The sequence below is a fragment of the Apaloderma vittatum genome, unplaced genomic scaffold (assembly GCF_000703405.1).
Source record: "Apaloderma vittatum isolate BGI_N311 unplaced genomic scaffold, ASM70340v1 scaffold12696, whole genome shotgun sequence".
NCBI lineage: Eukaryota > Metazoa > Chordata > Aves > Trogoniformes > Trogonidae > Apaloderma > Apaloderma vittatum.
Genome location: NW_009723496.1, coordinates 592 through 21719, shown reverse-complemented (window position 1 = coordinate 21719; position 21128 = coordinate 592). Strand labels below are relative to the sequence as shown.

At 43.8% G+C, this 21128-nt stretch overlaps 1 protein-coding gene across 1 annotated transcript; it reads left to right on the top strand.

Moving 5' to 3' along the window:
* Window positions 1–2328: 2328 nt before the first annotated feature.
* On the top strand, window positions 2329–20313 carry LOC104276006 (mitogen-activated protein kinase kinase kinase 13-like). The gene is given in 9 exon segments (XM_009872145.1): window positions 2329–2830; window positions 10640–10823; window positions 11269–11460; window positions 12271–12429; window positions 15417–15575; window positions 17252–17360; window positions 18326–18435; window positions 19494–19610; window positions 20133–20313. Coding segments are annotated over 9 exon segments (1713 nt in total).
* The last annotated feature ends 815 nt before the right edge of the window (window positions 20314–21128 follow it).

Below are 21128 nucleotides of genomic sequence, written 5' to 3'. Positions count from 1 at the left end.
ATACAAGAGTAAAAATAAACTGAGGTTGGGGCAGTCTAGTAGCTATTAGTGTAACGTGTGTATGTTGTGGTGCTTCAGCACCAGGATGGGAAGAGAGGCTTAACTTCCAGGCAATGCTGAGAACTACATGGCGAGAGGAGGAGGAGTCACATATGGTGCTGATAATCCATTTAGAAAAGAGGAAAATAGAAATATATATAGGAAAAGCTTTTCTTTCTCTGTTAAAGCTGTACAGTCAAGCATTTTCAAATCAGAAAACTACATATAAAGGTAAAAGCAAAATCCTAGACTACATTAGCGTACTCTTGAGACTCACATAATGGCAAAACAGTTTTATCTTCAAAGTCTGATTTAATCCTTAATGCACATCCCATTGTTTAAATTTGAGATACTGTTACCTCAAATTCTTGTTTTGGCTCTTACTCTAAGGTTTCTTGCAGGGGGAAATGATGCTTTATTTACATTGCTTAATGTGCTGGGTTATGAAAAGCAGATTCCTCTGTAGGAGCACTGCTCACATGTTGCTTTTGTTTAAATAATCACTGTGTCTCAGACTTTTGTAAATGAGCAGGGGCAGTGTCCAGGAACATTAAATTGTGATTGTTTTGGTATTTTTCTGAAGTTTTGTTCAGGTCTGATATTTTTTGCTTTTCTTCTTTATATCAACAACAAAATCTGTGACCATGTAACAACTGCAGTTAGTGGTCACTGTACAGCTTCCCACACTGGGGAATCAAGTCATTGTAAGGCTGGTCGCAGGTAGGTCAGGGATAACCAACTTTTAAGCTTCACATGCAAGACTAATTCTGTTCCTTTAATGGTATGGAATGTTTTGCAATTTTTGCCTCCTTTTGCTATTCTGTTTTCTTTTAAAGAAGGAAGTTCACAACCTAAATGACTTTCTTCTAATAAAGCTTTTACGCCTGCCCCATGTGATCAAGCAGAAGGATGGGAACAGTAAAAACACTTTCTTGGCTGTTTCCATTCGCTGCTTCAGCTTTTGGAGAGGGACTGAAGCCCAGGGCTTGAGCTTTTCATACACGAAGCTGAAAGTCTTATCTCTCATTTCTGTAGTGACCTCATCTTGAGAAGTTACGGGGCTGAGCTGTTCCCTTTCGATTGGCTGCGTGCTGCCAGGCCACCTCTTTCTTCCTTTCAGTGGCTGTTTGCAGAGCCTGGGACTTTGCACCCAGTGTAACTGATCTTACTTTTTAACGAAATGGTTTCTGTTAATGCCATTTTTTTTCCCTCCTCTCAACTTCATATGGAATTTAAGATTGGACTTTGCTCTGTGTTAATTGGCTGAACGCACTTAATTCCTTGTGGCACGAAGTTACAGGCTCGTTGTTCCAGAAGTGGCTTTACCCCAGAAAAGAGCTTTGACAGTGGGCAGCGACTGCAGCGTGACCCCCGGCTGTCGGTCTGGCTCCGTAGGAAGGGGTCACTGTGCCAGGTTGTGGAAAACGGGTCTTTCAGTAGAGTGCATATCGAGAAATGGGGGGACTTTTGACAAGGGACACCAGCTCCGAATTTATATGCAACCTACCAGGAACTTTGTGCAGGGAGAAAGCAGAGAGCAGTGGGAGGAGAAGCTCTTCAGGCTTATGGAAGGCGGGAGATCAGAGAGCAGGGTGTGCTGTTCCCGTGAAGCTCTCCATGTCTTAGTTGTTTAGGAGGGTGACGTGAACATGGTTAAAGAACGTAACATATCTTGCTACATTGAACTAGAAAGGATTAAACCAAAGGACCAGAGCGGTCATAACTAGATGGGGCTCTGAGGATGCCGCTACAAACTGTCCCTTGGTGGATTCAGGCCACTTGTATCACTGTGCTGTATCTAATGCCTTGTCTCAAGGGTTTGCAGAGGAATCCTGAGCTTGTCGGCTGTGCCAGACCTAGAAACAGTGACTGGACTCAAACCATACCCAAGCTGGGAAACACCTGGAGGTCAGTTTCCATCTGACAATGCCATAGTCACTGTGAAGGAACAGCTCGTAGCTGCAGAGTCTTTCACAGTGTTAACCTTTAAGCTTTTGTTTAAAACGTGTGGTGTTTGTTTACTGGGCAATTCCTGCAGTAGGTTACTGAGAGTACTGTGTGAGTGGAGTTTCTATTGGAATAATCTATTTGCTTCTTTTAGGGCAGTAATTATTTACTATGTATCAGCAGTTGTCTGGAAAGTCTAGTTAATTATCAGCTTGCCTCTGTGAAAGTGCACGTAGTGAAAATACTTAAATAAAAATTTGAATGTGTTCTTTTTCCTCTCGTTTCAGGTGCTGCATCCATGTTGTAGTAATTCTCTAAGTACCAGCTCAGACCATCTCCTTGATGCACACTCACGGCATCATGGCCAGTACTCAGGAGCGCCTGAGCTTGTCTTCCTCTCCAAACTCGATTGGCAAAGCTTTCTGTGAAGACAAAGACTTTGGTAGGTTGCATGATGAACATGCACCTACTGGAAACCACCCGTCCCCCGAGCTCATAGAGGATGTGCGTGAGAAGGGCTTGCTGCCGGCAGACCTCATCGAAAACATGAGCAGCCCGGTCACTGCAGCAGTGCTGACCAGCATCAGCGAGGACTCTAGGGACCAATTTGAGAACAGCGTGCTGCAGCTGCGAGAGCAGGATGAGTCGGAAACAGCCATTCCTCAGGGCAACAGGAACACTATGGATGGAGAGAGCAACAGTGGAGCGGATGATGTTAAAGTCCAGTTCAACAGATCAGGCAGTGGGAGTGGTGGGTTTCTCGAGGGACTTTTTGGTTGTCTGAGGCCCGTGTGGAACATCATAGGCAAGGCATACTCCACAGACTACAAACTGCAACAGCAGGGTAAGTAGAGAGGCAAACCTTTATTGCTTCTGGAGGAAAGCAACCTAGGGCTTTTTCCCAGCTCTCCATGGGATCATTTTTGTCTCGTGAAGCCCAATTATGAGTTTGCAAAGAGAAATCCTGCACTCTACAGCCAGCAGCTATCATTTGTAGCAAAGGCAGCTCGCGCTGGAGTCAAAACCAATTCCTTGTTCTGACCTGTGCCTTGGGCCGTTATGACAAGGTCTGAATGTGAACTGAATATTTGTGTAAGTGAGGATCAGAAAGAATTGTGTTGAACACAGAGATTCTACCAACTACTTAATTTATCCATTTATTTTTATGCTTGAGGGAGAACACAGGCATAGCTATTTCATTATGCCAGATGAAAAACATTGATGTGGGCATTTGTCACTACTCCTGTATGTGTGTGTGAAGGCTGTCTTCAGCTGACCACCAAACAGGAGTATTGCTTCTCTGTGGGCATATTATTACACGAACATATCTTTGCATTGCAGGTCTTTTTGTTCAAGAGTAGTTTTACTATTTAAAATGTCATTCAATACTTATTGTTCCAGAAATATATCCTTTCATGTTTATACCTTTTTCATGTAGATGTTTAATTGTAAATGTATAAATGTGTAAGTGTGTGTGAGTATAACTATATATATAAAATATGTAGTTTGGGAATAAGTAATGTGCCAGTCAGTCGTTCACATCTATCTTTAGGGGTTACTGAAAGCTAAAGAGCAGAGTATGCTCTGCCTTTGGTGTCCAATTTCTCCCCTAGCACAGCGGGAGGGAAGTGGCAGATGGGAAAAGAACAATCTGTCATTAGAATTAAGGAGCTGAAATGGTTGAGGCTTATGGAAAATGGGAACAGCCTGGCCACTGTACTATACTGTGGAGTAGAAGTCTCCTGTATTACTGTGATCATGATTCAGTATTAATCAAATGATTTTCTGGCACAGGCAAATGATATGTGGTCAGGAAATCCATCCAAGTGGTTTGTATCTAAACCCCAGAGTTGAGTTGGGGAACAGTTCCTAACAGAGGGAACAGAGCTGTTAAATAACATGTTGGGTGAATCTGCCTTGAAATAAACATACTTCTTTCTAGAGTCAATCATTTCCAGTTCATCGCTCTGATCAGGGAAATCCTCCTCTGTGTTGCAGAAGGGCAGATGCCTCCTTAGGAGCAGCCCCTTGCCTGTCAGACCTGAGTGCTCAGCAATACTTTACTGGGTTTTGAAGTCCTTTGACAAAGTTTGTTCTAAGATTTTTCTGTATGTTGTAAACTCAGTATGTCACACGTGGCCGAATCTATTAAAAAAAAAAAGAGTCTGAAAACTCCTTGGGGAGTTTACACTGTTGGGGTGCTTGCACGGTGTGTGGAGTTGGATGTGGTGAGATTTGAAAGAGACTGTGTCTGACTGGGGAACCTCCTTGGTGACGGAAAATGAACTTCAGAGCAATAGGAAAACATTCAAGGTAGAGACGCGGTGTCAGTATGTCTGTGCTACGCTGCTTTGTTCTGGGTGCTGACACTTTCCAAGGAAAGGACACAGATGCAGCGTTACGTGGGCTGCTTCCAGCAGCTCCGTGCCTGTCCCGTACAAGTGGTATCTCACCAGGTCAGACTTCCCTCGTCACCAAGAGCTGCTTGGCCATCTCGTGCTCGAGTGTGCCTGTAAGTTCAGGTGGGTCGCTTCAGGAAAGCTACCTGGGAGGCAAAGAGATCATATTTCGCTTATAATTGGGACAGCAGATGCATCGGAGACCACAGTTTAATATGTGCTTTCATGGCCCACAAGGGACACTTTCCTTTGTGTGAAAGTCACTAATAAAATAGATGGAAGTGCTAACTAATGAAAATGAGCAGCTGAGAGCATTGTTGTGTTTGGAAGAGTGTACACAGAGCCCCTCTCCATATGCACGGAGCTGTCTTGCTGTTCTCAGTGTCATGAGCGTGTTCAGAGCTATAGTTTCACGGATGCAGTTTGCTGTTGGCATTAGGCCCTTCCTAAAAGGGCAATTTTGAAATGGCTGCAGATGTGGTAAGGCTGAAGATTAGTTGAGATCTGCTATATATGGCCTATGTGGTTTAGCTGCATCTCCAATGTCTTCGCTATCATAAGTGGGAGTGAAAAGAAGATTTTTTTTTTTTTCTGTTTTTTAAAATTTTCTTTCTCCTCTGGAGCTTATCATTTGGACAGATCTCTGATGGTAGTAGTATGCTTCTGTTATCCAAGAATAAATCTTTTTAAACTGCTCCTGTGCAAAACTTGAGGATTTTGTCAGAATATTCATGTTCTGTTTGCCAGATGATCTCATTCCTGCTTTTTGCTTCTTGCAACCAGAAAATCTTTTTTATGTGCATTTCATCAGTTACATACAAATCACCAGTTTAGTAACTGATCTATGTAATTGCTTTTATTTTTGCTGTCTTTTAGCAAGAGGATGCAAGGTTTGTGTTTGTGCAGGTGTTTGCATTTTGAGAACACAGGCTGAGGAAATTTCTCTGGCCCTTATAGCAATAAAGAGAGTCTTGCAGTGGCCTTTCTTTCCTTTGGGAGCTTATTTACAGCGTTGGACTGGTGCCATAGATCTGTGCAGGTGATTTTTTTTTTTTTTCCTCCCCTTTTCATGAAACATCTACTTTAAGCCTGTTCCAGGAGGTGTAGTGGTTGCACTTACTAAAATATAGGTCGGTTTCATGCCCTTTGCAAATGTCTGATGCTTGAGTCCATGTTTTCTGCAAAGGCTTGGCTTTTGACTTGGTGAATGAGGGAAAAGATAAGAACAATTTTTTGCATGATTCCACATTATCGTCTTGTTAAAATTCTCCTTGAGTTTCCTTCCCATCATGTGAGATGGCCGTCAAGAGGGGAGTACATTTCTGTGCCTCCCTTGAGGACTCACGCTGGGCAGAGCTTTGATCAGCTGGAAGTTGCTGCTGGTTGACTTAAGAAGCGCCAGTTGCTGCTGTTCAATGCTCTACCTGCTTGGTGAGTCGTCATTCCTACAGGGAGGGTTTGCTTTTATATTGTTCAGTGGGTGCCAGTTGATTATCTGAGGTTTAAGTATTTTGGGTTTGACCCCTAAGCTCATTCCTGACTAGCATTTTCCATTTCTTCACCCTGATTTCCAAAGGGTGAGTGCTTTCAGGGAGATATATTTACTTCTTTAATTTCTGTCTACTGGTTATTTAATTTGGATTCTTGGGACTCTAGCACTTTATAGAAAAACTTGTTTGTGTTTTCTGCAGACTCGTTAGACTTTTTAGCCATTGCCTTTGGATTCAGAATCTGTCTTCAGCAGTTGCTTTCACCTTCCCTTTCACAAGTTGCATGCTTACCATCATCACGTGCATTTTTGTGTAAACCTGGAGAGCAAGGTGCTTTACAAAGTGTGCTTGTGTTAGTGTTTTCCTTTGTAAACTAGAGATGCTTCTTGTCATAATGCCAGTGCTGGAGAGCAGCCAGTGCTGGCAAACGGCAGAAGTTTGCTTCAAATAGATTCATATGGACTCAGTGGCTCAGACTGCTCCTGCGTTTCTTCCCCATGGGAAACAGATTCCCATCATTCTACTCAAATGGTTCTTAATCACCTTAGAAACGCAAGCTCTTGCGTAATTCCTGCCGCTATTACACTTTATTTAGGGGAAGTATCCCACAGGCTTCTTCAGGCCCAGAAGAGTTTGGAATAAAAACAGCTCCATCCTGGTAGGAGACCCCCTTGTCTCTTTTCCCCTGGAGCAGCGGGGAGTGCTGGGATAGCTGTAGCAAGCTCTGAAGTCTGGGCAATCTCAAAGCATATTTATCCAAGCAATATTACCAACCTGCACCTCAGGAAGTCTCCCATCATCCCCACATCACCACAGGCAAATCAGAGCTTAAGTCAGTCCAGCAGTTCAACTACCTAGGAAGTATCATTTCTTCAGATGGTAAGATTGACAAAGAGATAGACAACAAGTTCACAAAGGCAAACGGAGCTTTTGGAAAACTCCATAGAAGAGTCTGGTGCAATAAACACCTGAAGAAAAGTACAAAGATTAGTGTCTACAGAGCCGTTGTACTGTCTGCTCTTTTGTATGGGTCTGAATCATGGGTCATCTACCGCCACCACCTGCGACTCCTCGAACGCTTCCATCAGCGCTGCCTCTGTACAATCCTGAACATCCACTGGACTGACTACGTGACTGATGTTACTGCCTTGAATGGGCAGGGGTCACCAGTATCGAGGCCATGCTGCTGAGGACGAGCTGTGCTGGGCAGGGCACGTCTCCAGGATGGAGGATCACCGCCTCCCTAAGGTTGTGCTCTATGGTGAACTCGCCACCGACTGCTGCAACAGAGGAGCCCCAAAGAGGATACCTGAATAGCTCAGTTTTGGCCATGTTGACTACCATCACTGGTCCACTCTGGCCTCCAGTCGGGAGACGTGGAGACACACCATCCATAACGCTGCTGCCTCCTTTGAGAACGCACGTAGAATTAGTCTCGAGGAGAAAAGACAAGACAGAAAGAACCGTGCCTTGCCAATACTGCCTAAGGAGACTTTCCGCTCTGCCTTTTGCAACCGGACTTGCCTATCCCGCATCAGCCTTTTTAGCCATCAGTGCACATGTAGCAAGTATGGGTAGAGCCCTTCCCATATCTTCATTCGTGAAGCCTAGCCACGATAATGATGATTAATGGACTTTTGACCGATGCTGGCAGTACATGAGTAGTGTGGCCAGATGTGGTTCCTGGCCACCCTGCTGATCGTCTGAGATGTTACTCTTCTAGACAGACACTTTTTCTTACCCGTGGTTCGTCATCATAGCCAAGTTCTTGTGACTGGTTTATGCAAGCCCTTTTCTGTTTCAGGCTGTCGGTTGAGATGACAGAGTTCTCGGCATCACCTCTTGCACATGGTGTTTCTCGTTGTACCTGCTGTGTAGATGTGCCATAGCTGGGACAGCTGTAACTTGCCATTCTTTGCTTCAGGGCACTGTGGGCTGCTCAGGATGGGTCTGTGCAGGCAGTCGGGAAAGCTTTGTAACCTGCTGTCCGGGCGATGTGCATGGTCTCAACTTCCAGCTCTATTCACTTGGTGGTGTGCAGTTTCAGCCTTGCCTATTGCCCCTCTGCAGAGCTGATAGGACTAACTTTGTAATTCTGACCCTTGTCAGCGTGTTCTCCTGGAGGATGGACCCAGGGAGCTGTAGGGAGCACATAGACAGGGTAATGTAGATGTATTTTTAATCTGTGGATTTGGGTTGTAGTAGAAAAGGCAGGTTTGTACCACTAATGCTGACCAACCCTGGCTTTCAATTGGCTGAAGTTCAGTGCTTTTCTTCACCAGCATTTCTTTCTTTGGGAAACCTTTCAGTGCCTGATTTGCCAAGCAAATTGCTGTTGTTGGCTCTCTTAAAATGTGGGAACGTGCTCCTGTAGAGTGAAAGGTGTGGGGTTGTTGTGAGGGGTTTTTTGTGTGTGATTTTTTTCTTTTTTTTCCCTTTTTTTCTTTCTCACTCTTTATTACATATGGTTTGGCTCTTTGTTCTTCTTGAAATTCCCAAAGATGTAAGATGTTTCACTGACTGTTGCTCCACTGAAATCTCTTCTGTGAATCATACCCTTGGTGATCAGGGTGCAAGTAGGATGTGGGGAAGGATATGTCTTACCAAATAAACACGAGAGGACTTTGCAGGAGGAATTGCATGAGCTTTTGCTTACTTCCTTTATAGTCTCTCTCTGCCTTTGCTACTGTGGAGGTTAATTGGTAATATTAAAAGCAAATTAGAGCTCCTAGGTGATACCAATGTAGTTACCCATTACTGCTCACAACCTTTGTGTGCTTCAGGGAAATAAATGACAGTGTTGCGTGCCTTGTGCCAGAAAGGCAGTCTTCTCACATGTAAATGAAACAGCTATTTCAGTACAATGGAATAGTTTCGATGTTGCCCATGTAAAATATACTGTCATCAACAAACATAAAAATAACTGTATTTGTCACCCCCTTTCAGAAGCAGTGCATTTGTGAGATAGAAATACTGATTGTCTGAATTCATTTGTGAATTCCCATATTTTCTTCAGTTTTTGTTTATTTAAAGAACTGTCTTTCAATGCGTAAGTGCCTAAAGGATTAAATACCAATTCTAAGTATTGTGACAAAAAAATCGCTCAACTTGTTTGGTGAAGAAGAACGTTTATTATTTTAAAATACTGACCACTGTTCTATGTCAAGATAGTGGTCCCAGCATGTTTCATGCATCAGTTTCTGTGAGGTTCTTACATGAACAGGTGTTTCTTGCTTCAGTACCAAAGCACACTTTTGCTGTTAGGGAATATCACTTTCACAATGTCATGGCATTCTTGACAATTGAGGATACGGATCGTCTCCAGCAAATCCACGGTTACTGGGGTTGTTCAGTTGTAAAACATTTCAGTTGAGAGCTGCCTGCATTGTCTCAGTATTTTTGTACAATGTAAGGCTGCAAGTGGATACATGGATATGAAAAATAGACTTGTGTGTGTGAAGAAACATGTGCCGAGGATTGAACTTTGCCCTGCCAAGTCAGAGGAAATTCTTGCTGTAGATTAACAGTATTTCTTTTCTAGTTCAGTGAGCAGAACAAGTGCTGGGGTCTGGCTGTGGCTTTCCTTGGCCATAGGCATTCGGAGGAGAGCAGTCATTCGCAGGAGACATCCAGCTGCTGTCAGACTGTCCCAGGAATGGTTTGAGGGAAAGATTCGAATCAGGACCCGTCCAGAGACAATTTGGGTATAAAATTGCTCTTTAGTGGTGGCAGAATCTGAAGTGGATGCTTGTGAATAATCCCATTTGCAGCCCTGGGAACACCCAACTGGCTGCAAGACTGGATGAAACAAGGAGAGACCTTATTGTAGTGATCTGGAATAGGGATCTGTACAGGTGCGACTTTATTTCAGAAATCAGTGGGTTACTTATTGGTTTTGCTGCTAAATAATTTATTTTCTAAATTTACAGATTTATTGAGTTACAGTGAATAAATTATTACCTGCCTTTTATCTTGCTGTTTGTGGGATGTTAAGGTAATTTCAAGGTGACTCACAGACAACAAGGCTTCCTGTTCTGATGGGTACAACTGTCTTGAAACGGTTTATATGTTGCTACTGGAACACTCTGGCAGTATCCCTGCAAGATGCATGGGGGTACCCAAGAGAAGGAGTTCCTTAAGATTTTTTTTTTTTTGGCCTGTTTGACACTGATATACAAAAGGTTGGTGTGGGCAAGGCCTGTTTCTGTTACTGGTGGTGCTTTGCGTTGAGTAACTTGGTGGTTGCTGGTCTGTATTTTACAACCTGCCAGCTCTGACTTTTTTTTTTTTTGGTCAATTGTGAGTCTCACCTATGCTTTTCAATGGTTTCATCTACTTTATGAGACATACTATCATCAACCAGTTTTGGAGTAATGGACCTCCTCTCTAAATTACCAATCCGGTATCCCTTGTATGTTGAATTGCTGCCTGTGAAGCAGCTGCAAAGTCAAAGCAGTTCACCCAAGTGATTAGCAGTGATGGTGAGCTGTGTTGAAAAAGCAGCTGGGAGGATGGAAAGGAACATGCAGGAGGTGACTGTGATGAAGGGGAGGAGCTGGACAAAAGGGATGCTGGGGCTGAGTGTGCGTGGTCTGTGCCTCAGCTGCGCCTGTACTGGGACAAGATCCCGTCTACTATGCCCAAAAAAGTCTGCCCTGAGATTTAGCAAGGGAGATGGCAGGTGCTGTCCTGGGATGATCTTGCAGCAGAACATTTTTGTGGTCTTGATCTTTTATGTTATACTCTTTGTTTGCCTGTGCCTAGATACATGGGAGGTCCCATTCGAGGAGATCTCGGAGCTGCAGTGGCTGGGCAGCGGTGCACAGGGAGCCGTCTTCCTCGGCAAATTCCGGGCGGAGGAGGTGGCCATCAAGAAAGTGAGAGATCAGAACGAAACAGACATCAAGCACTTGCGGAAACTCAAACATCCTAACATCATTGCGTTCAAGTAGGTTGTGAAATTTGTTAGAAACATACCTTTATCCGGGGAAGATCATTTGCTTATGTGCCCTGGCCAAGTTTTTAAAATCCACAAACCAAAGGTGTCATCCTTCCTCTCAAATTGTCACACATTCTCGCAAAAACAAAGCTATGGACACCATTCTCACCCAATGCTGGACTTTGCTTGCAGACTCCCCAGACGCCTGCTGTGAACCCTACAAATCAGCAGGGGTGGAAGCTGAAGGAAACACACCCCTGTCACGAGTGAGGTTCCTCCTCATGTCCCAAGTATGCAAGGAACATTCCCCTTCCTGCGCAGGAAGGATTGCTGCTAGCAGAGCCTTGCCCTGGCCGAGTAAATAGGTTACCCTCCTGCCCCCCTGATTGCAACCCTTGAGTGTCTGAAACTTTATCTCTACTGATCCTCACTAGCTGTGTGTTTGCTTTGACAGGGGAGTTTGCACTCAGGCCCCGTGCTACTGCATTATCATGGAGTACTGTGCCCACGGACAGCTCTACGAAGTCCTGCGAGCAGGGAGGAAAGTCACCCCTCGGCTGCTTGTGGATTGGTCCACAGGGATTGCAAGTGGGATGAATTATCTGCACCTTCACAAAATCATCCACCGAGACCTCAAGTCACCAAAGTGAGTCTTTAGCTACTTAAACATCCCCCAGTTCTGGTTGTTTTTTGTTTTTGTCTTTTTTTCTTGAGGAATAGTTTAAAGTTAGCTCAAAAGCTCTGTTATTTGTTTCCATGTTGACTCAAAAGTAATGAGTAAAGGCAATGAAACTCTTTGGCACTCCCTTCCTGTGCTGCAATTTGACAAGACTGAAAATTCCACCAGGGTCCTACATGAATAATAACAATCAGGAAATATTTCTAATAATTTGATGGTGTCTGGCCCTTTTTGAAAGTGGAATGCTCTGTTGCCTTCTGCTTTTTAATTTTTCCTATTTGTTCTTTTGTTATTTCCCTGGTTTTCTTCAATGCATCTTTCTCATTTCTCTGTTGCATTCTGACTAAAACTATCTGGCTGCTTATATTCTTATTCCCTAGATATTTATCACTTCTTTAGCCTGTGACTTGACTGTCACAGTGCAACAAGATAGTACTTAGATATGGTTTACAGTGCAGTTTAAGGTATAGCTTTACTAAAACTTTGAAACATCCCCAGATATAGTGAATCTTCAGTGACTTGTTAGTTTTCAATATTATCAAGATTGATTTTTTTACATGCACCATTTAGAAATGTATTTGATGTGCAAAACAACTACCCCAAAGAAAGTGAGTGCTTTTGTTTGTGAAAATGCATAATCTTTTTTCGCTGCAGTTATGGACAGCGTGGCTTCGTCAACTGTTTGTGTTGATTAAAAAGGGATTTATTTCCAGTGGTGGCTGCTCTACAAGAGAAATGGCAAAGTGCTGATCTCTTTATTTTTTTTGTTCTCTTCAGTGTTTTAGTTACACACACAGATGCAGTAAAAATTTCAGATTTTGGTACATCTAAAGAGCTCAGTGATAAAAGTACCAAAATGTCTTTTGCGGGAACTGTGGCTTGGATGGCCCCAGAGGTGATACGCAATGAGCCTGTCTCTGAAAAGGTGGATATCTGGTGAGTAGTATTAATGTTTAAGTATCTTCATCGTCTGTTTAACCGCTTGGTTTCCCAGCACTTATATATTCGGTACTCCTTTCTCATCCTAGGCCGGGGGATAGTTTGTTCGGTGTTGGACTATTCTTTTCTCCATTTGCCTAGGGTGCTGAACTTTGTTACTGAACCATGGGCTATAATGGAAAGAGAAATTACATTAATGTGTAAAAGCTGTGTGTTGAGATCTGAAGGTAGCTGATGAGACTCAGTTGCAGGCTGGATGTGTCTTGCACTAAGCAAATGCAACAGTTCTTCCCTGTGTCATTACGACAGAGCTCTCTTCCACTCCTGGTGCTCAGGGTCCCCTCAGCAACTTCTGCAGCCAGGGTGTTCTTCCCTTGCTTTCTACCTGCCTCAGGGCCACACATGAGCTGTGGGGAGGCCTCTACTTTCCTGCCTTGAAGCGTCTGACCACCTGTTGCTTTCTGCCTACTGGGCTTGGCCGTTACATGTACGGTCACACGATTATAGTCCAGCAAATCTAACCCCGAATCCAAGAGGGAGGAAACCAGGATACACTGTAAGAGTTTTGAACACCTATTTCCTTCCCAAGTGAAGTGTATTTTGTGTCAAAATAAACACAAGGAAAGGTTTAGATCTGCGTGCTATTAAGTATGCTTGAGAGAGGACTCAATCTTGGAGCTCCTTTGCGATGCCTCTCCACAAGTTCCAGGGTCGTCAAGGGAACACATCTCCATATCTGCATATTAAATGTCAATAGCCAGGACAAATGCCCTTCTCCCTGCTTGACAGCCAGATGAATTTTCCTTCTTGTGTTTTTTCAGCTTCAAATGCTGTCACCTTCCCTAAGCAGCATGAAGCTGCAGGTAAAGCCACGGGTGGTTTGGCGTGAGTGGAGTCAGACATCAGCCTGCTGCTGGTGTTTTAGCTCAGAGCTGAGTCGTGGTTTTAAGTCAAGATTTCCTGCAGGGACAGAGAAAGTATTGTCCTGCGGGGAAAGAGAAAGTCTTGTAATTTGCAGTATACAGCTCTTGTGCCTGCAGTGCTTTGCATGTTCATTTTGTGTGGATGTAGCGGGCCATAGCTCAGACGAATCTTCTAGGAGAAACTCTTGGATTGTTCTGGAAAGAACATGCACTCGCCGTTTGTCTTCCGAGTTGCCCCCTTGGAATCATAGATTCATGAGGAGGGATGGTGCTGGATTTCCACCCTCAGCTTTCTGTCCTTCAGAGTGGCTGATGTTCAAGAATATTGTGTGGAGTATCATGTCCAATAAAAAACAGCTGCTAGCTCTCCTGAGTGAGGACTGTGGGCTTTCCTTTACTCCTTTCCTCTGTGACTTAGAGATGCTTTGTGCATCTCTCTTAGAGGTGCTTTGTGCAAATCTAGAGGTGCCTTTGATACAGGTTCCTCTTGGGTTTGCTGCAGTGGTGATTGTGCAGACTCCTCCTTAACATCCATTCCTGCCCCAAGATGAGTAAAAGCGATGTTCATGATTGCTGACAACAAATGAGAACAGTTCCTAAGCTGCTTATATGCCTGCGCTCTCATCTTTAACAGCACACTAAAAAAATAAAATCTATAATCTTACCGGGAGTCTTGAAAATCCTTTTTTAGTTCTTGATCATAACAAAGCTGAAACCATATGGGGTTTCCTAGTAGTTTGTTCAGCCACCTGGATCCCTACTTTCCTGCAGCCCATGGAAGAAAAAAATGAGGGAAAGTGTTCAATTTCTGCTTGCTTTGTGTTTTATTCCCCCCCCCTCCGCCCGCCATGTGATTTGAAGCCACTGGGCTTTGGAAGTTTTTCACATGAGTTCTGTTTCCTGACTGATGGTTGTTCAAAAACCTCAGGCAGTTTATCCCTTTGATGTTCTTCTGTACTTAATAAAAGCAACTTGATATTAATAACGCCACTTTTCACCTGGTTTGACTTGCCAGAAGGTTTAGCAGGGTCGGAGTCTCACCGATGGATGGGGCATGCAAGTAAGGTGATCTGTCGGGGTCTGTAATTGAGATGGTTGTACCTCACCTCCTGTCGCAGCCTGGCTGTTAATCTGCAGTAAGAGTGGGGCTGGTTCTCAGCAGCTTGGTTTTTGTTTAACCTATGCATTGACTGGTTTGATCTCTCTTTACTGTTTTTTTTGGGTGAAGGTGGTAAATAAATAACTCTTTGCTGTTATAAATTAAGGTTTTGGTCCTTACTGACCATTTCACCAAGAAAAAAGAAGCAATGTGAATTTTCTTACCTACATCTTTCAGTTCTTGTAATACGGCGTTCTTTTCCAAGCAGAGTTCTCTCAATTTTTTCTTCCTTTAGCCTCCCTCCCTTCAGCACCGAAGAAATATCAGATGTGCTTTTGATGCTGACATTTATGCATGTTTCATTTGTTTCTTAATTCCTTTGTTTCAGTAGTTGTGCTGAGTCTCAAACTTATGAAATCTTACCTAGGAGTATACATAACAGCAGAGGGAGCTTTTGACTAGGGAAAAAAAGAACTTAAAATGTAGAAGCAAAACCACAAAACCTTTGTTGTGTTATCTCTGTAAGACACTTACCAGTTTGGTGTGTTCAGCAGTAGACGATCTGTTCTTACCAATAAGAACAGTCAGAAGTCTATCTCAGAAAAGCTAACTTTCCTTTTCATTTTAGAGGATTAAGATTTAATCTATACAGAAAATGTGCTTTTGGGATTTTTTTTTTTCCAGATTTTTAAAATCTCGTGAAGAAATAGGAAATGATGGGTGAAAAACGGTGTGGTTTGGTGTTCAGGCTAGTGCTGGGGCAGAGGAAGAAGAGTTACTTGATGTGTGAAATAGCTATTCTTGGCTAAAAGTACGTAAACACTGTTGCACCTACTTGCAATTTCAGATCAGACATATCTATTTCACTGTTTTGCCAAACAAACTGTTCTTTTCAAGCTCCAGATGTTTCTGTTAAATTGAATTCTCACAGAAGCTTTTATCCTGGTTTATTTCTTCATCAGGTCATTTGGGGTAGTTTTGTGGGAGCTGCTTACAGGAGAGATTCCCTACAAGGACGTGGACTCTTCAGCCATCATTTGGGGAGTGGGCAGTAACAGCCTGCACCTTCCTGTCCCTTCTACCTGCCCAGATGGCTTCAAAATCCTCATGAAGCAGACCTGGTAAGAGCCTGAACTCCACACTGTACAGACCTAGGACTGGCTCCCGACTCTTGCCAGTCTCCTAGTAAAACCCACAAACCCAGAATCGAGGTGGAAGTGTTGAATAAACCCAGAGCTGATGGGCTCTTAAATCCTCTCACAATTGTCATGAGAGCAGTAAGTTTTAACATTTTGTGTTCTGCTTCCTTATGGCAGCAGGCCAGGCCTCAGAAGGACATTTGAAACTTAGAGGAAATATGAAGAAACCTGTCTGGTTTGCTGGGTGGACAGGACAGGGGAGGAAGCGAGCAGACGCTGTTGAGATGGGCTGGGCAGGGGAAAGGAGTAGAACAGGAGAGAGGTGAGGGAGTAGAGCTTGATGGGAGCCCCGGCAGAGTGACAGTTACCCATGAGCTGCTTGTCCAGGGTGAATCAGCAGCAGAGAGTGTGAAGGTCGTCTCCAGTAGCTTTCACAGGAGGTGATAAAAGGTGGCCCTCTGAGAAGAGAAAAAGACCTGGAAAGAAAATAGGAGTAATGTTTCTTGAGGCTGGCTCCAAAGTGAATGGAAATGATTTTTCACTCTGAAACCCCCTTGTAAGTGACTGGCTTTTGAACTGGACAAATTGAAATTTGAGTTTTCTGTATGAAACCAAAATTTTGCAAATATAGATTTGGAAAATGCTTTCGTTTTTTTCCACATGCCAGATTAGAGTTGTGTTACTGCATTAATACTTTGTAACTGCTTCATGACACAAAACTTTAGTCTTTCAGTATTTTCCCTCTCAATGATTTTTTTTTTCCAGCCATTCTCTCAATGGCACAAGGGGAAAACCTGGCCAGAGCATCTGTGGATCTTTTCAAGTGGCTGTTTTCCCCTCTGGCCCTGAGCAATAGCAAGTCGGGCTGTTGCAGTATCTGTGCTCAGTGTGTTCTGCCCGGCTGTGCTTCCAGGCACGGCTGCGAGAGGCAGCGACCAGCTTGTGCGGCGCTGAACACTACCTACACTTGTACCCCATCTAGTGGAAGTGGTTGGTTGTGATGGAGTAGTGGCTGAAAAAGCTATTTCTTGTCCCGAGCACTGAATCTGTGCAGCGAGTCTGGTGGCTTCAGTCCTGAAGCTTGAGCGGTGGTCTCTCTCTTTTTTTTTTTTTTTTTTTTTTTTTTCCCCTCAAAGGTACAAGTGATTTTGGATTCGAATGGGGTTTTAGAGATGTTCACTTCATTACAATACTGTATAGGCTTGGGCATGTACTATGTGGCCACATAGATACATTTGGTGTTTGTAGATATCGCGTTTCATTGAATGTAAAATATAATTTCTCGTAGATTGAGTATTCCCATTATAAAATTTGGAAAGCAATGGGATAATGAACTGAGATCTGTTTCTTTTTGACACAACAACTTAGGAACAGTTTCAGTTCATGTCCTGTCTTTCAGTTTGTAATCTTGTTTTTGTATTTTAAATGGTTTTTATCTATTTTGTTTCTTTAGAATAGATCACCACGAACCAAAACCTGAATACAAAACAACTCTGGTACAATAAACTTGTACTCTGCAAAAGAGAAAATCAGGAAAGCTCCTTTTCTCTAATTTGTCAGCTGCACGATTTAGACAGTATAAACCCGTTCAGAAGGGTAGGAAAAGCTAACAGCAGTAACCTCATCTCATGCTTGGGTATTTGCCTGTTTTGCTGCAGGCAGAGCAAGCCTCGGAATCGTCCGTCCTTCAGGCAGACACTGATGCACCTGGATATCGCATCTGCTGATGTGCTGGCTACTCCTCAGGAAACGTATTTCAAATCACAGGTAACTGGAGAGTGGCTGTAGCCCATGAGTACTAGAGGTAGCTCCCAGGATCTGATTTTGGAGGCTACGTTAAGTACAGCATAAGTCTGTATCAGTGATTTCAGTCTGATTCCTGAGGAGAAGCAAACTGATGGGTATTTTTAAATCTTTTACCCAAGCTTTCACAAGCTGAGACATCTGCTGGTTTTAGTGAGAAACTCAGTGTTATCTCATTCACTTCTCCCTGAGACTGCTGACTTCAGATGTTCTGCTCGCAGCTGTTCTCCCAGTACTGTGGTGCAGGAGACCACGAGACTGCTGAGATCAGAGCTATTGCATTTATAGTGAAGAGGAGCAGCCAATGGACAAAGCTGTTAGAGGGCAGGGAAGGGCCCCTGGGACTTTCAAGGAAGATCTAAAAGTATGTTCTTAAAGATTCCTCTGAGTCCTGCCTAGTGAGCTTTCGTCTGCTCCCAGGGAGGGAATGAGAACGAAACCTTGGCTCCAGCGCAGAGGATCTGTGCAGTGTTGGAGTGTGTGTGAGGGAGTGAGTGCGCTTATTAAAGCTGCAAGAGCCAGAGCCTCAAGGCACAAGTAGGGTTAGTATCACCCTAGTGACAGTCATCATTGTCATGAATATAGGTTTCCGAATCATAAGTCTTCCTGTTTACTTTAAATGCCAAAATGGAAGAAAATGTTGTCTTAGGATGAAAAGAGCTTTAGGAATTTTTTAAAATATTTTTTAGAAAATGCAGATATATTTTAAATTTTCTAATCTGAGCACAAAATTGGAAATGCCATTTGAAAATGCTGAAGCTATAAACATGCTTCAATGTTGTTACCTAGAATAATTCAGCTAACGGAAAAAACACTTCCAACCCAACCTGTAATTTTCTGCAGGCACGGAGAATGCTGCCCAAGAGCTTTTCTTTGGTGCAGCCAGAGATGCCAGTCCTTTGTAAATACTTTGTAAATTGTTTCCCTAGGCTGAATGGAGAGAAGAAGTGAAGAAACATTTTGAGAAAATTAAAAGTGAAGGAACTTGTATTCACCGGCTAGATGAAGAATTGATCCGCCGTCGAAGAGAAGAGCTGAGGTCTGTTGACAGTCTTGTGTTTACTGCTCACTTTTCCCATCCAGCCTTCTCTTTTTCAGCTAAAGGAGTGCAGCTCCCTCACCTTCTTTTCACAGGGCATGTACTCCCCTGACTGTTTCCATGCTCCTAGGCCTTGTGCGTTGCTTGGCTGAGAGAAACAGTAGAAACTGTCACAGCTCTTGGGCAGTCCGAACAGTTTGCTTCAGGCAAGAGGGACGAAGGCTTGCATGTTTACCAGGGAATATTTCTGCCCGAGTTTCAGTGTTTGTGATAACAGCCCTGAAGATGGTACATCCACCTAGGTATAAAATGCATCTCGTAGTTTGCTGTGAGCTTTCTCTGCCCTCACACTTTCCAGAGAAGGGAACACAGTCCCAGCCCGCTGGGAGAGGACACACCATCAGCACACTGAAACTCATTTTGAACGTTAGACCAACTTAGAAATGAAAGCAGAGTGTTCTTAAATAAAGTTTTATCTTCAGTGACACAAATTTGCAGATATAGTTATGACAGAGAAACATAAAACAGCAAGTAGCAGTTTAATGCCACACTTGAGAAACCAAAGGAAACCTGTTCAGCCAGTCTGATGTAGTTATTGATCAGTGTTCCCTAGCCTTGGGGAGCTTTGATGGTCACATCTTTCAGCTGTGGTTCAGGATGTTCTCTGCAACTGTTCTGTAGCTTTAGAGGCACATTGCTTTTTATGAAATACAAACAGATTACTTCTTCCCCTATTTTGTTAGAAGCTGACTTAGTCCCTTCGTTGTGCAAACAGAGTGATCAGGGCTTGGCCAAAGGGCTTGTGGACGCGTGTGAGGTGTTTGCAGCTTCTCTAGTGAAAAGCATCGCCACTCTTCCACAGAATCACAGAAGACTGTTAAACACTTTCTAAATCATATCATTGCTGTGTCAAGCTCTTAATCGTCCGTGTCTGGGGATCAGTGCAAATACAGCTGGCAAATTTGACTTCTAAAAGGCCTTTTCCTGTGCTTTTCCTTAGTCTCCTCTCTTGGTCTGTGGACATCAAGTTGTGGAATAATGACTTTTCTGTTTTTCAGACATGCTTTGGATATCCGTGAACATTATGAGAGGAAGTTGGAGCGAGCCAATAACTTATACATGGAGCTCAGCGCTATTATGCTGCAGCTGGAGGTCCGTGAGAAGGAGCTCATAAAGTATGTATCTCTGGGCATCATGGCATGCCGTGCATGTGGCAGTGTGCATACAGGAGGAAAAAAAGAAACAGAACGCCACTTAGAAACGGATTAGTGGTGCTTGGAAATTTAATGTCCTCTGACAAACTTCTGGGGTGAAAAAAGCAGAAAGAAGCCCCTGAACAGTAGATTAGTGCAGACTGCTTGGTGCACATACCTTTACTCAGTGTTTACTGACTGGGAGAAAGGCACCTTTCCCAGCTGGTGTTGGCGTCATTTGGCCCCTTGGTAAAGAGAAGAGCAGTGCTATTTCCAGAATGTGCACCAGGGCCCTGTTACAACTGCCTGATCTCTGCAGAGAGAGATTTAGAAAATGTCTATGTCCTTTCCCAGAAGAACGTGTTTGTGTTCCACCCAGCCGTAGCTGCGGAACAGCCATGCTTTGTGCTCACAGTGGAGCTGTGTTTCTGTCCAGCAGGAGTTGCGGTTGCATAAAGAGACAGCTGATCTAGGTTGGTTTTTTTTTATTCTCCAATGTTTCAGGAGGGAACAAGCGGTGGAAAAGAAATACCCTGGGACTTACAAACGCCACCCAGTCAGACCAATAATCCACCCCAATACAGTGGAAAAGCTAATGAAGAGGAAAGGAGTCTCGCATAAACCAGGCAGCCAAACTAAACGGTAAGAAGTAAGAGCTGAGTTCTGTGCCAGGAATGAGCAGTAGATCCCCACTGAGGTGAAGAGGCAGCTTACTTCCCTTTGAGTCTGATGACAATGCAGGACAAGCCAAAAATATCCTCACACTTGGGCCTGGTCTGATCCTTAGAATCCCAATTGTTTAATTACCTGAAGGTAAAAGGGATGAATCCTGCAATCCCTTCTACCTGGGCAGCTCTCTGAGACCATTTGGTCCACAGGATTTTTTTCACGGATGATGGTGCTTTGACAGGAGGTTTGTGATGTGTGTCTCAAATTCGTAACTATCTGAGCAAGGAGCAGTTAGATTTGCCTTGACTTTAGTGGTAATAAGCAAGATGAAGGATTGTAGAAGTCAGACAGTCCTCGAGGAGGATTAATTCATTGTTGAGGAATTAAATTGGGATCTGAGATTTAGGAATTCATGCTGTCACAGAATCACAGAATGTTAGGGACTGGAAGGGACCTTGAAAGATCATCTAGTCCAATCCCCCTGCCGGAGCAGGAACACCTAGACGATGTTACACAGGAAGGCATCCAGGCGGGTTTTGAATGTCTCCAGAGAAGGAGACTCCACCACCTCCCTGGGCAGCCTGTGCCAGTGTTCTGTTACCCTTACTGAGAAGAAGTTTCTTCTCAAATTTAGGTGGAACCTCTTCTGTTCCAGTTTAAACCCATTACCCCTTGTACTACCGTCGGTTGTCACCGAGAAGAGCCTTGCTCCATCCTCCTCTTCTCCAAACTAAAGAGACCCAGCTCCCTCAGCCTTTCCTCATAAGGGAGATGCTCCACTCCCTTAATCATCTTGGTTGCTCTACGCTGGACTCTCTCCAGCAGTTCCTT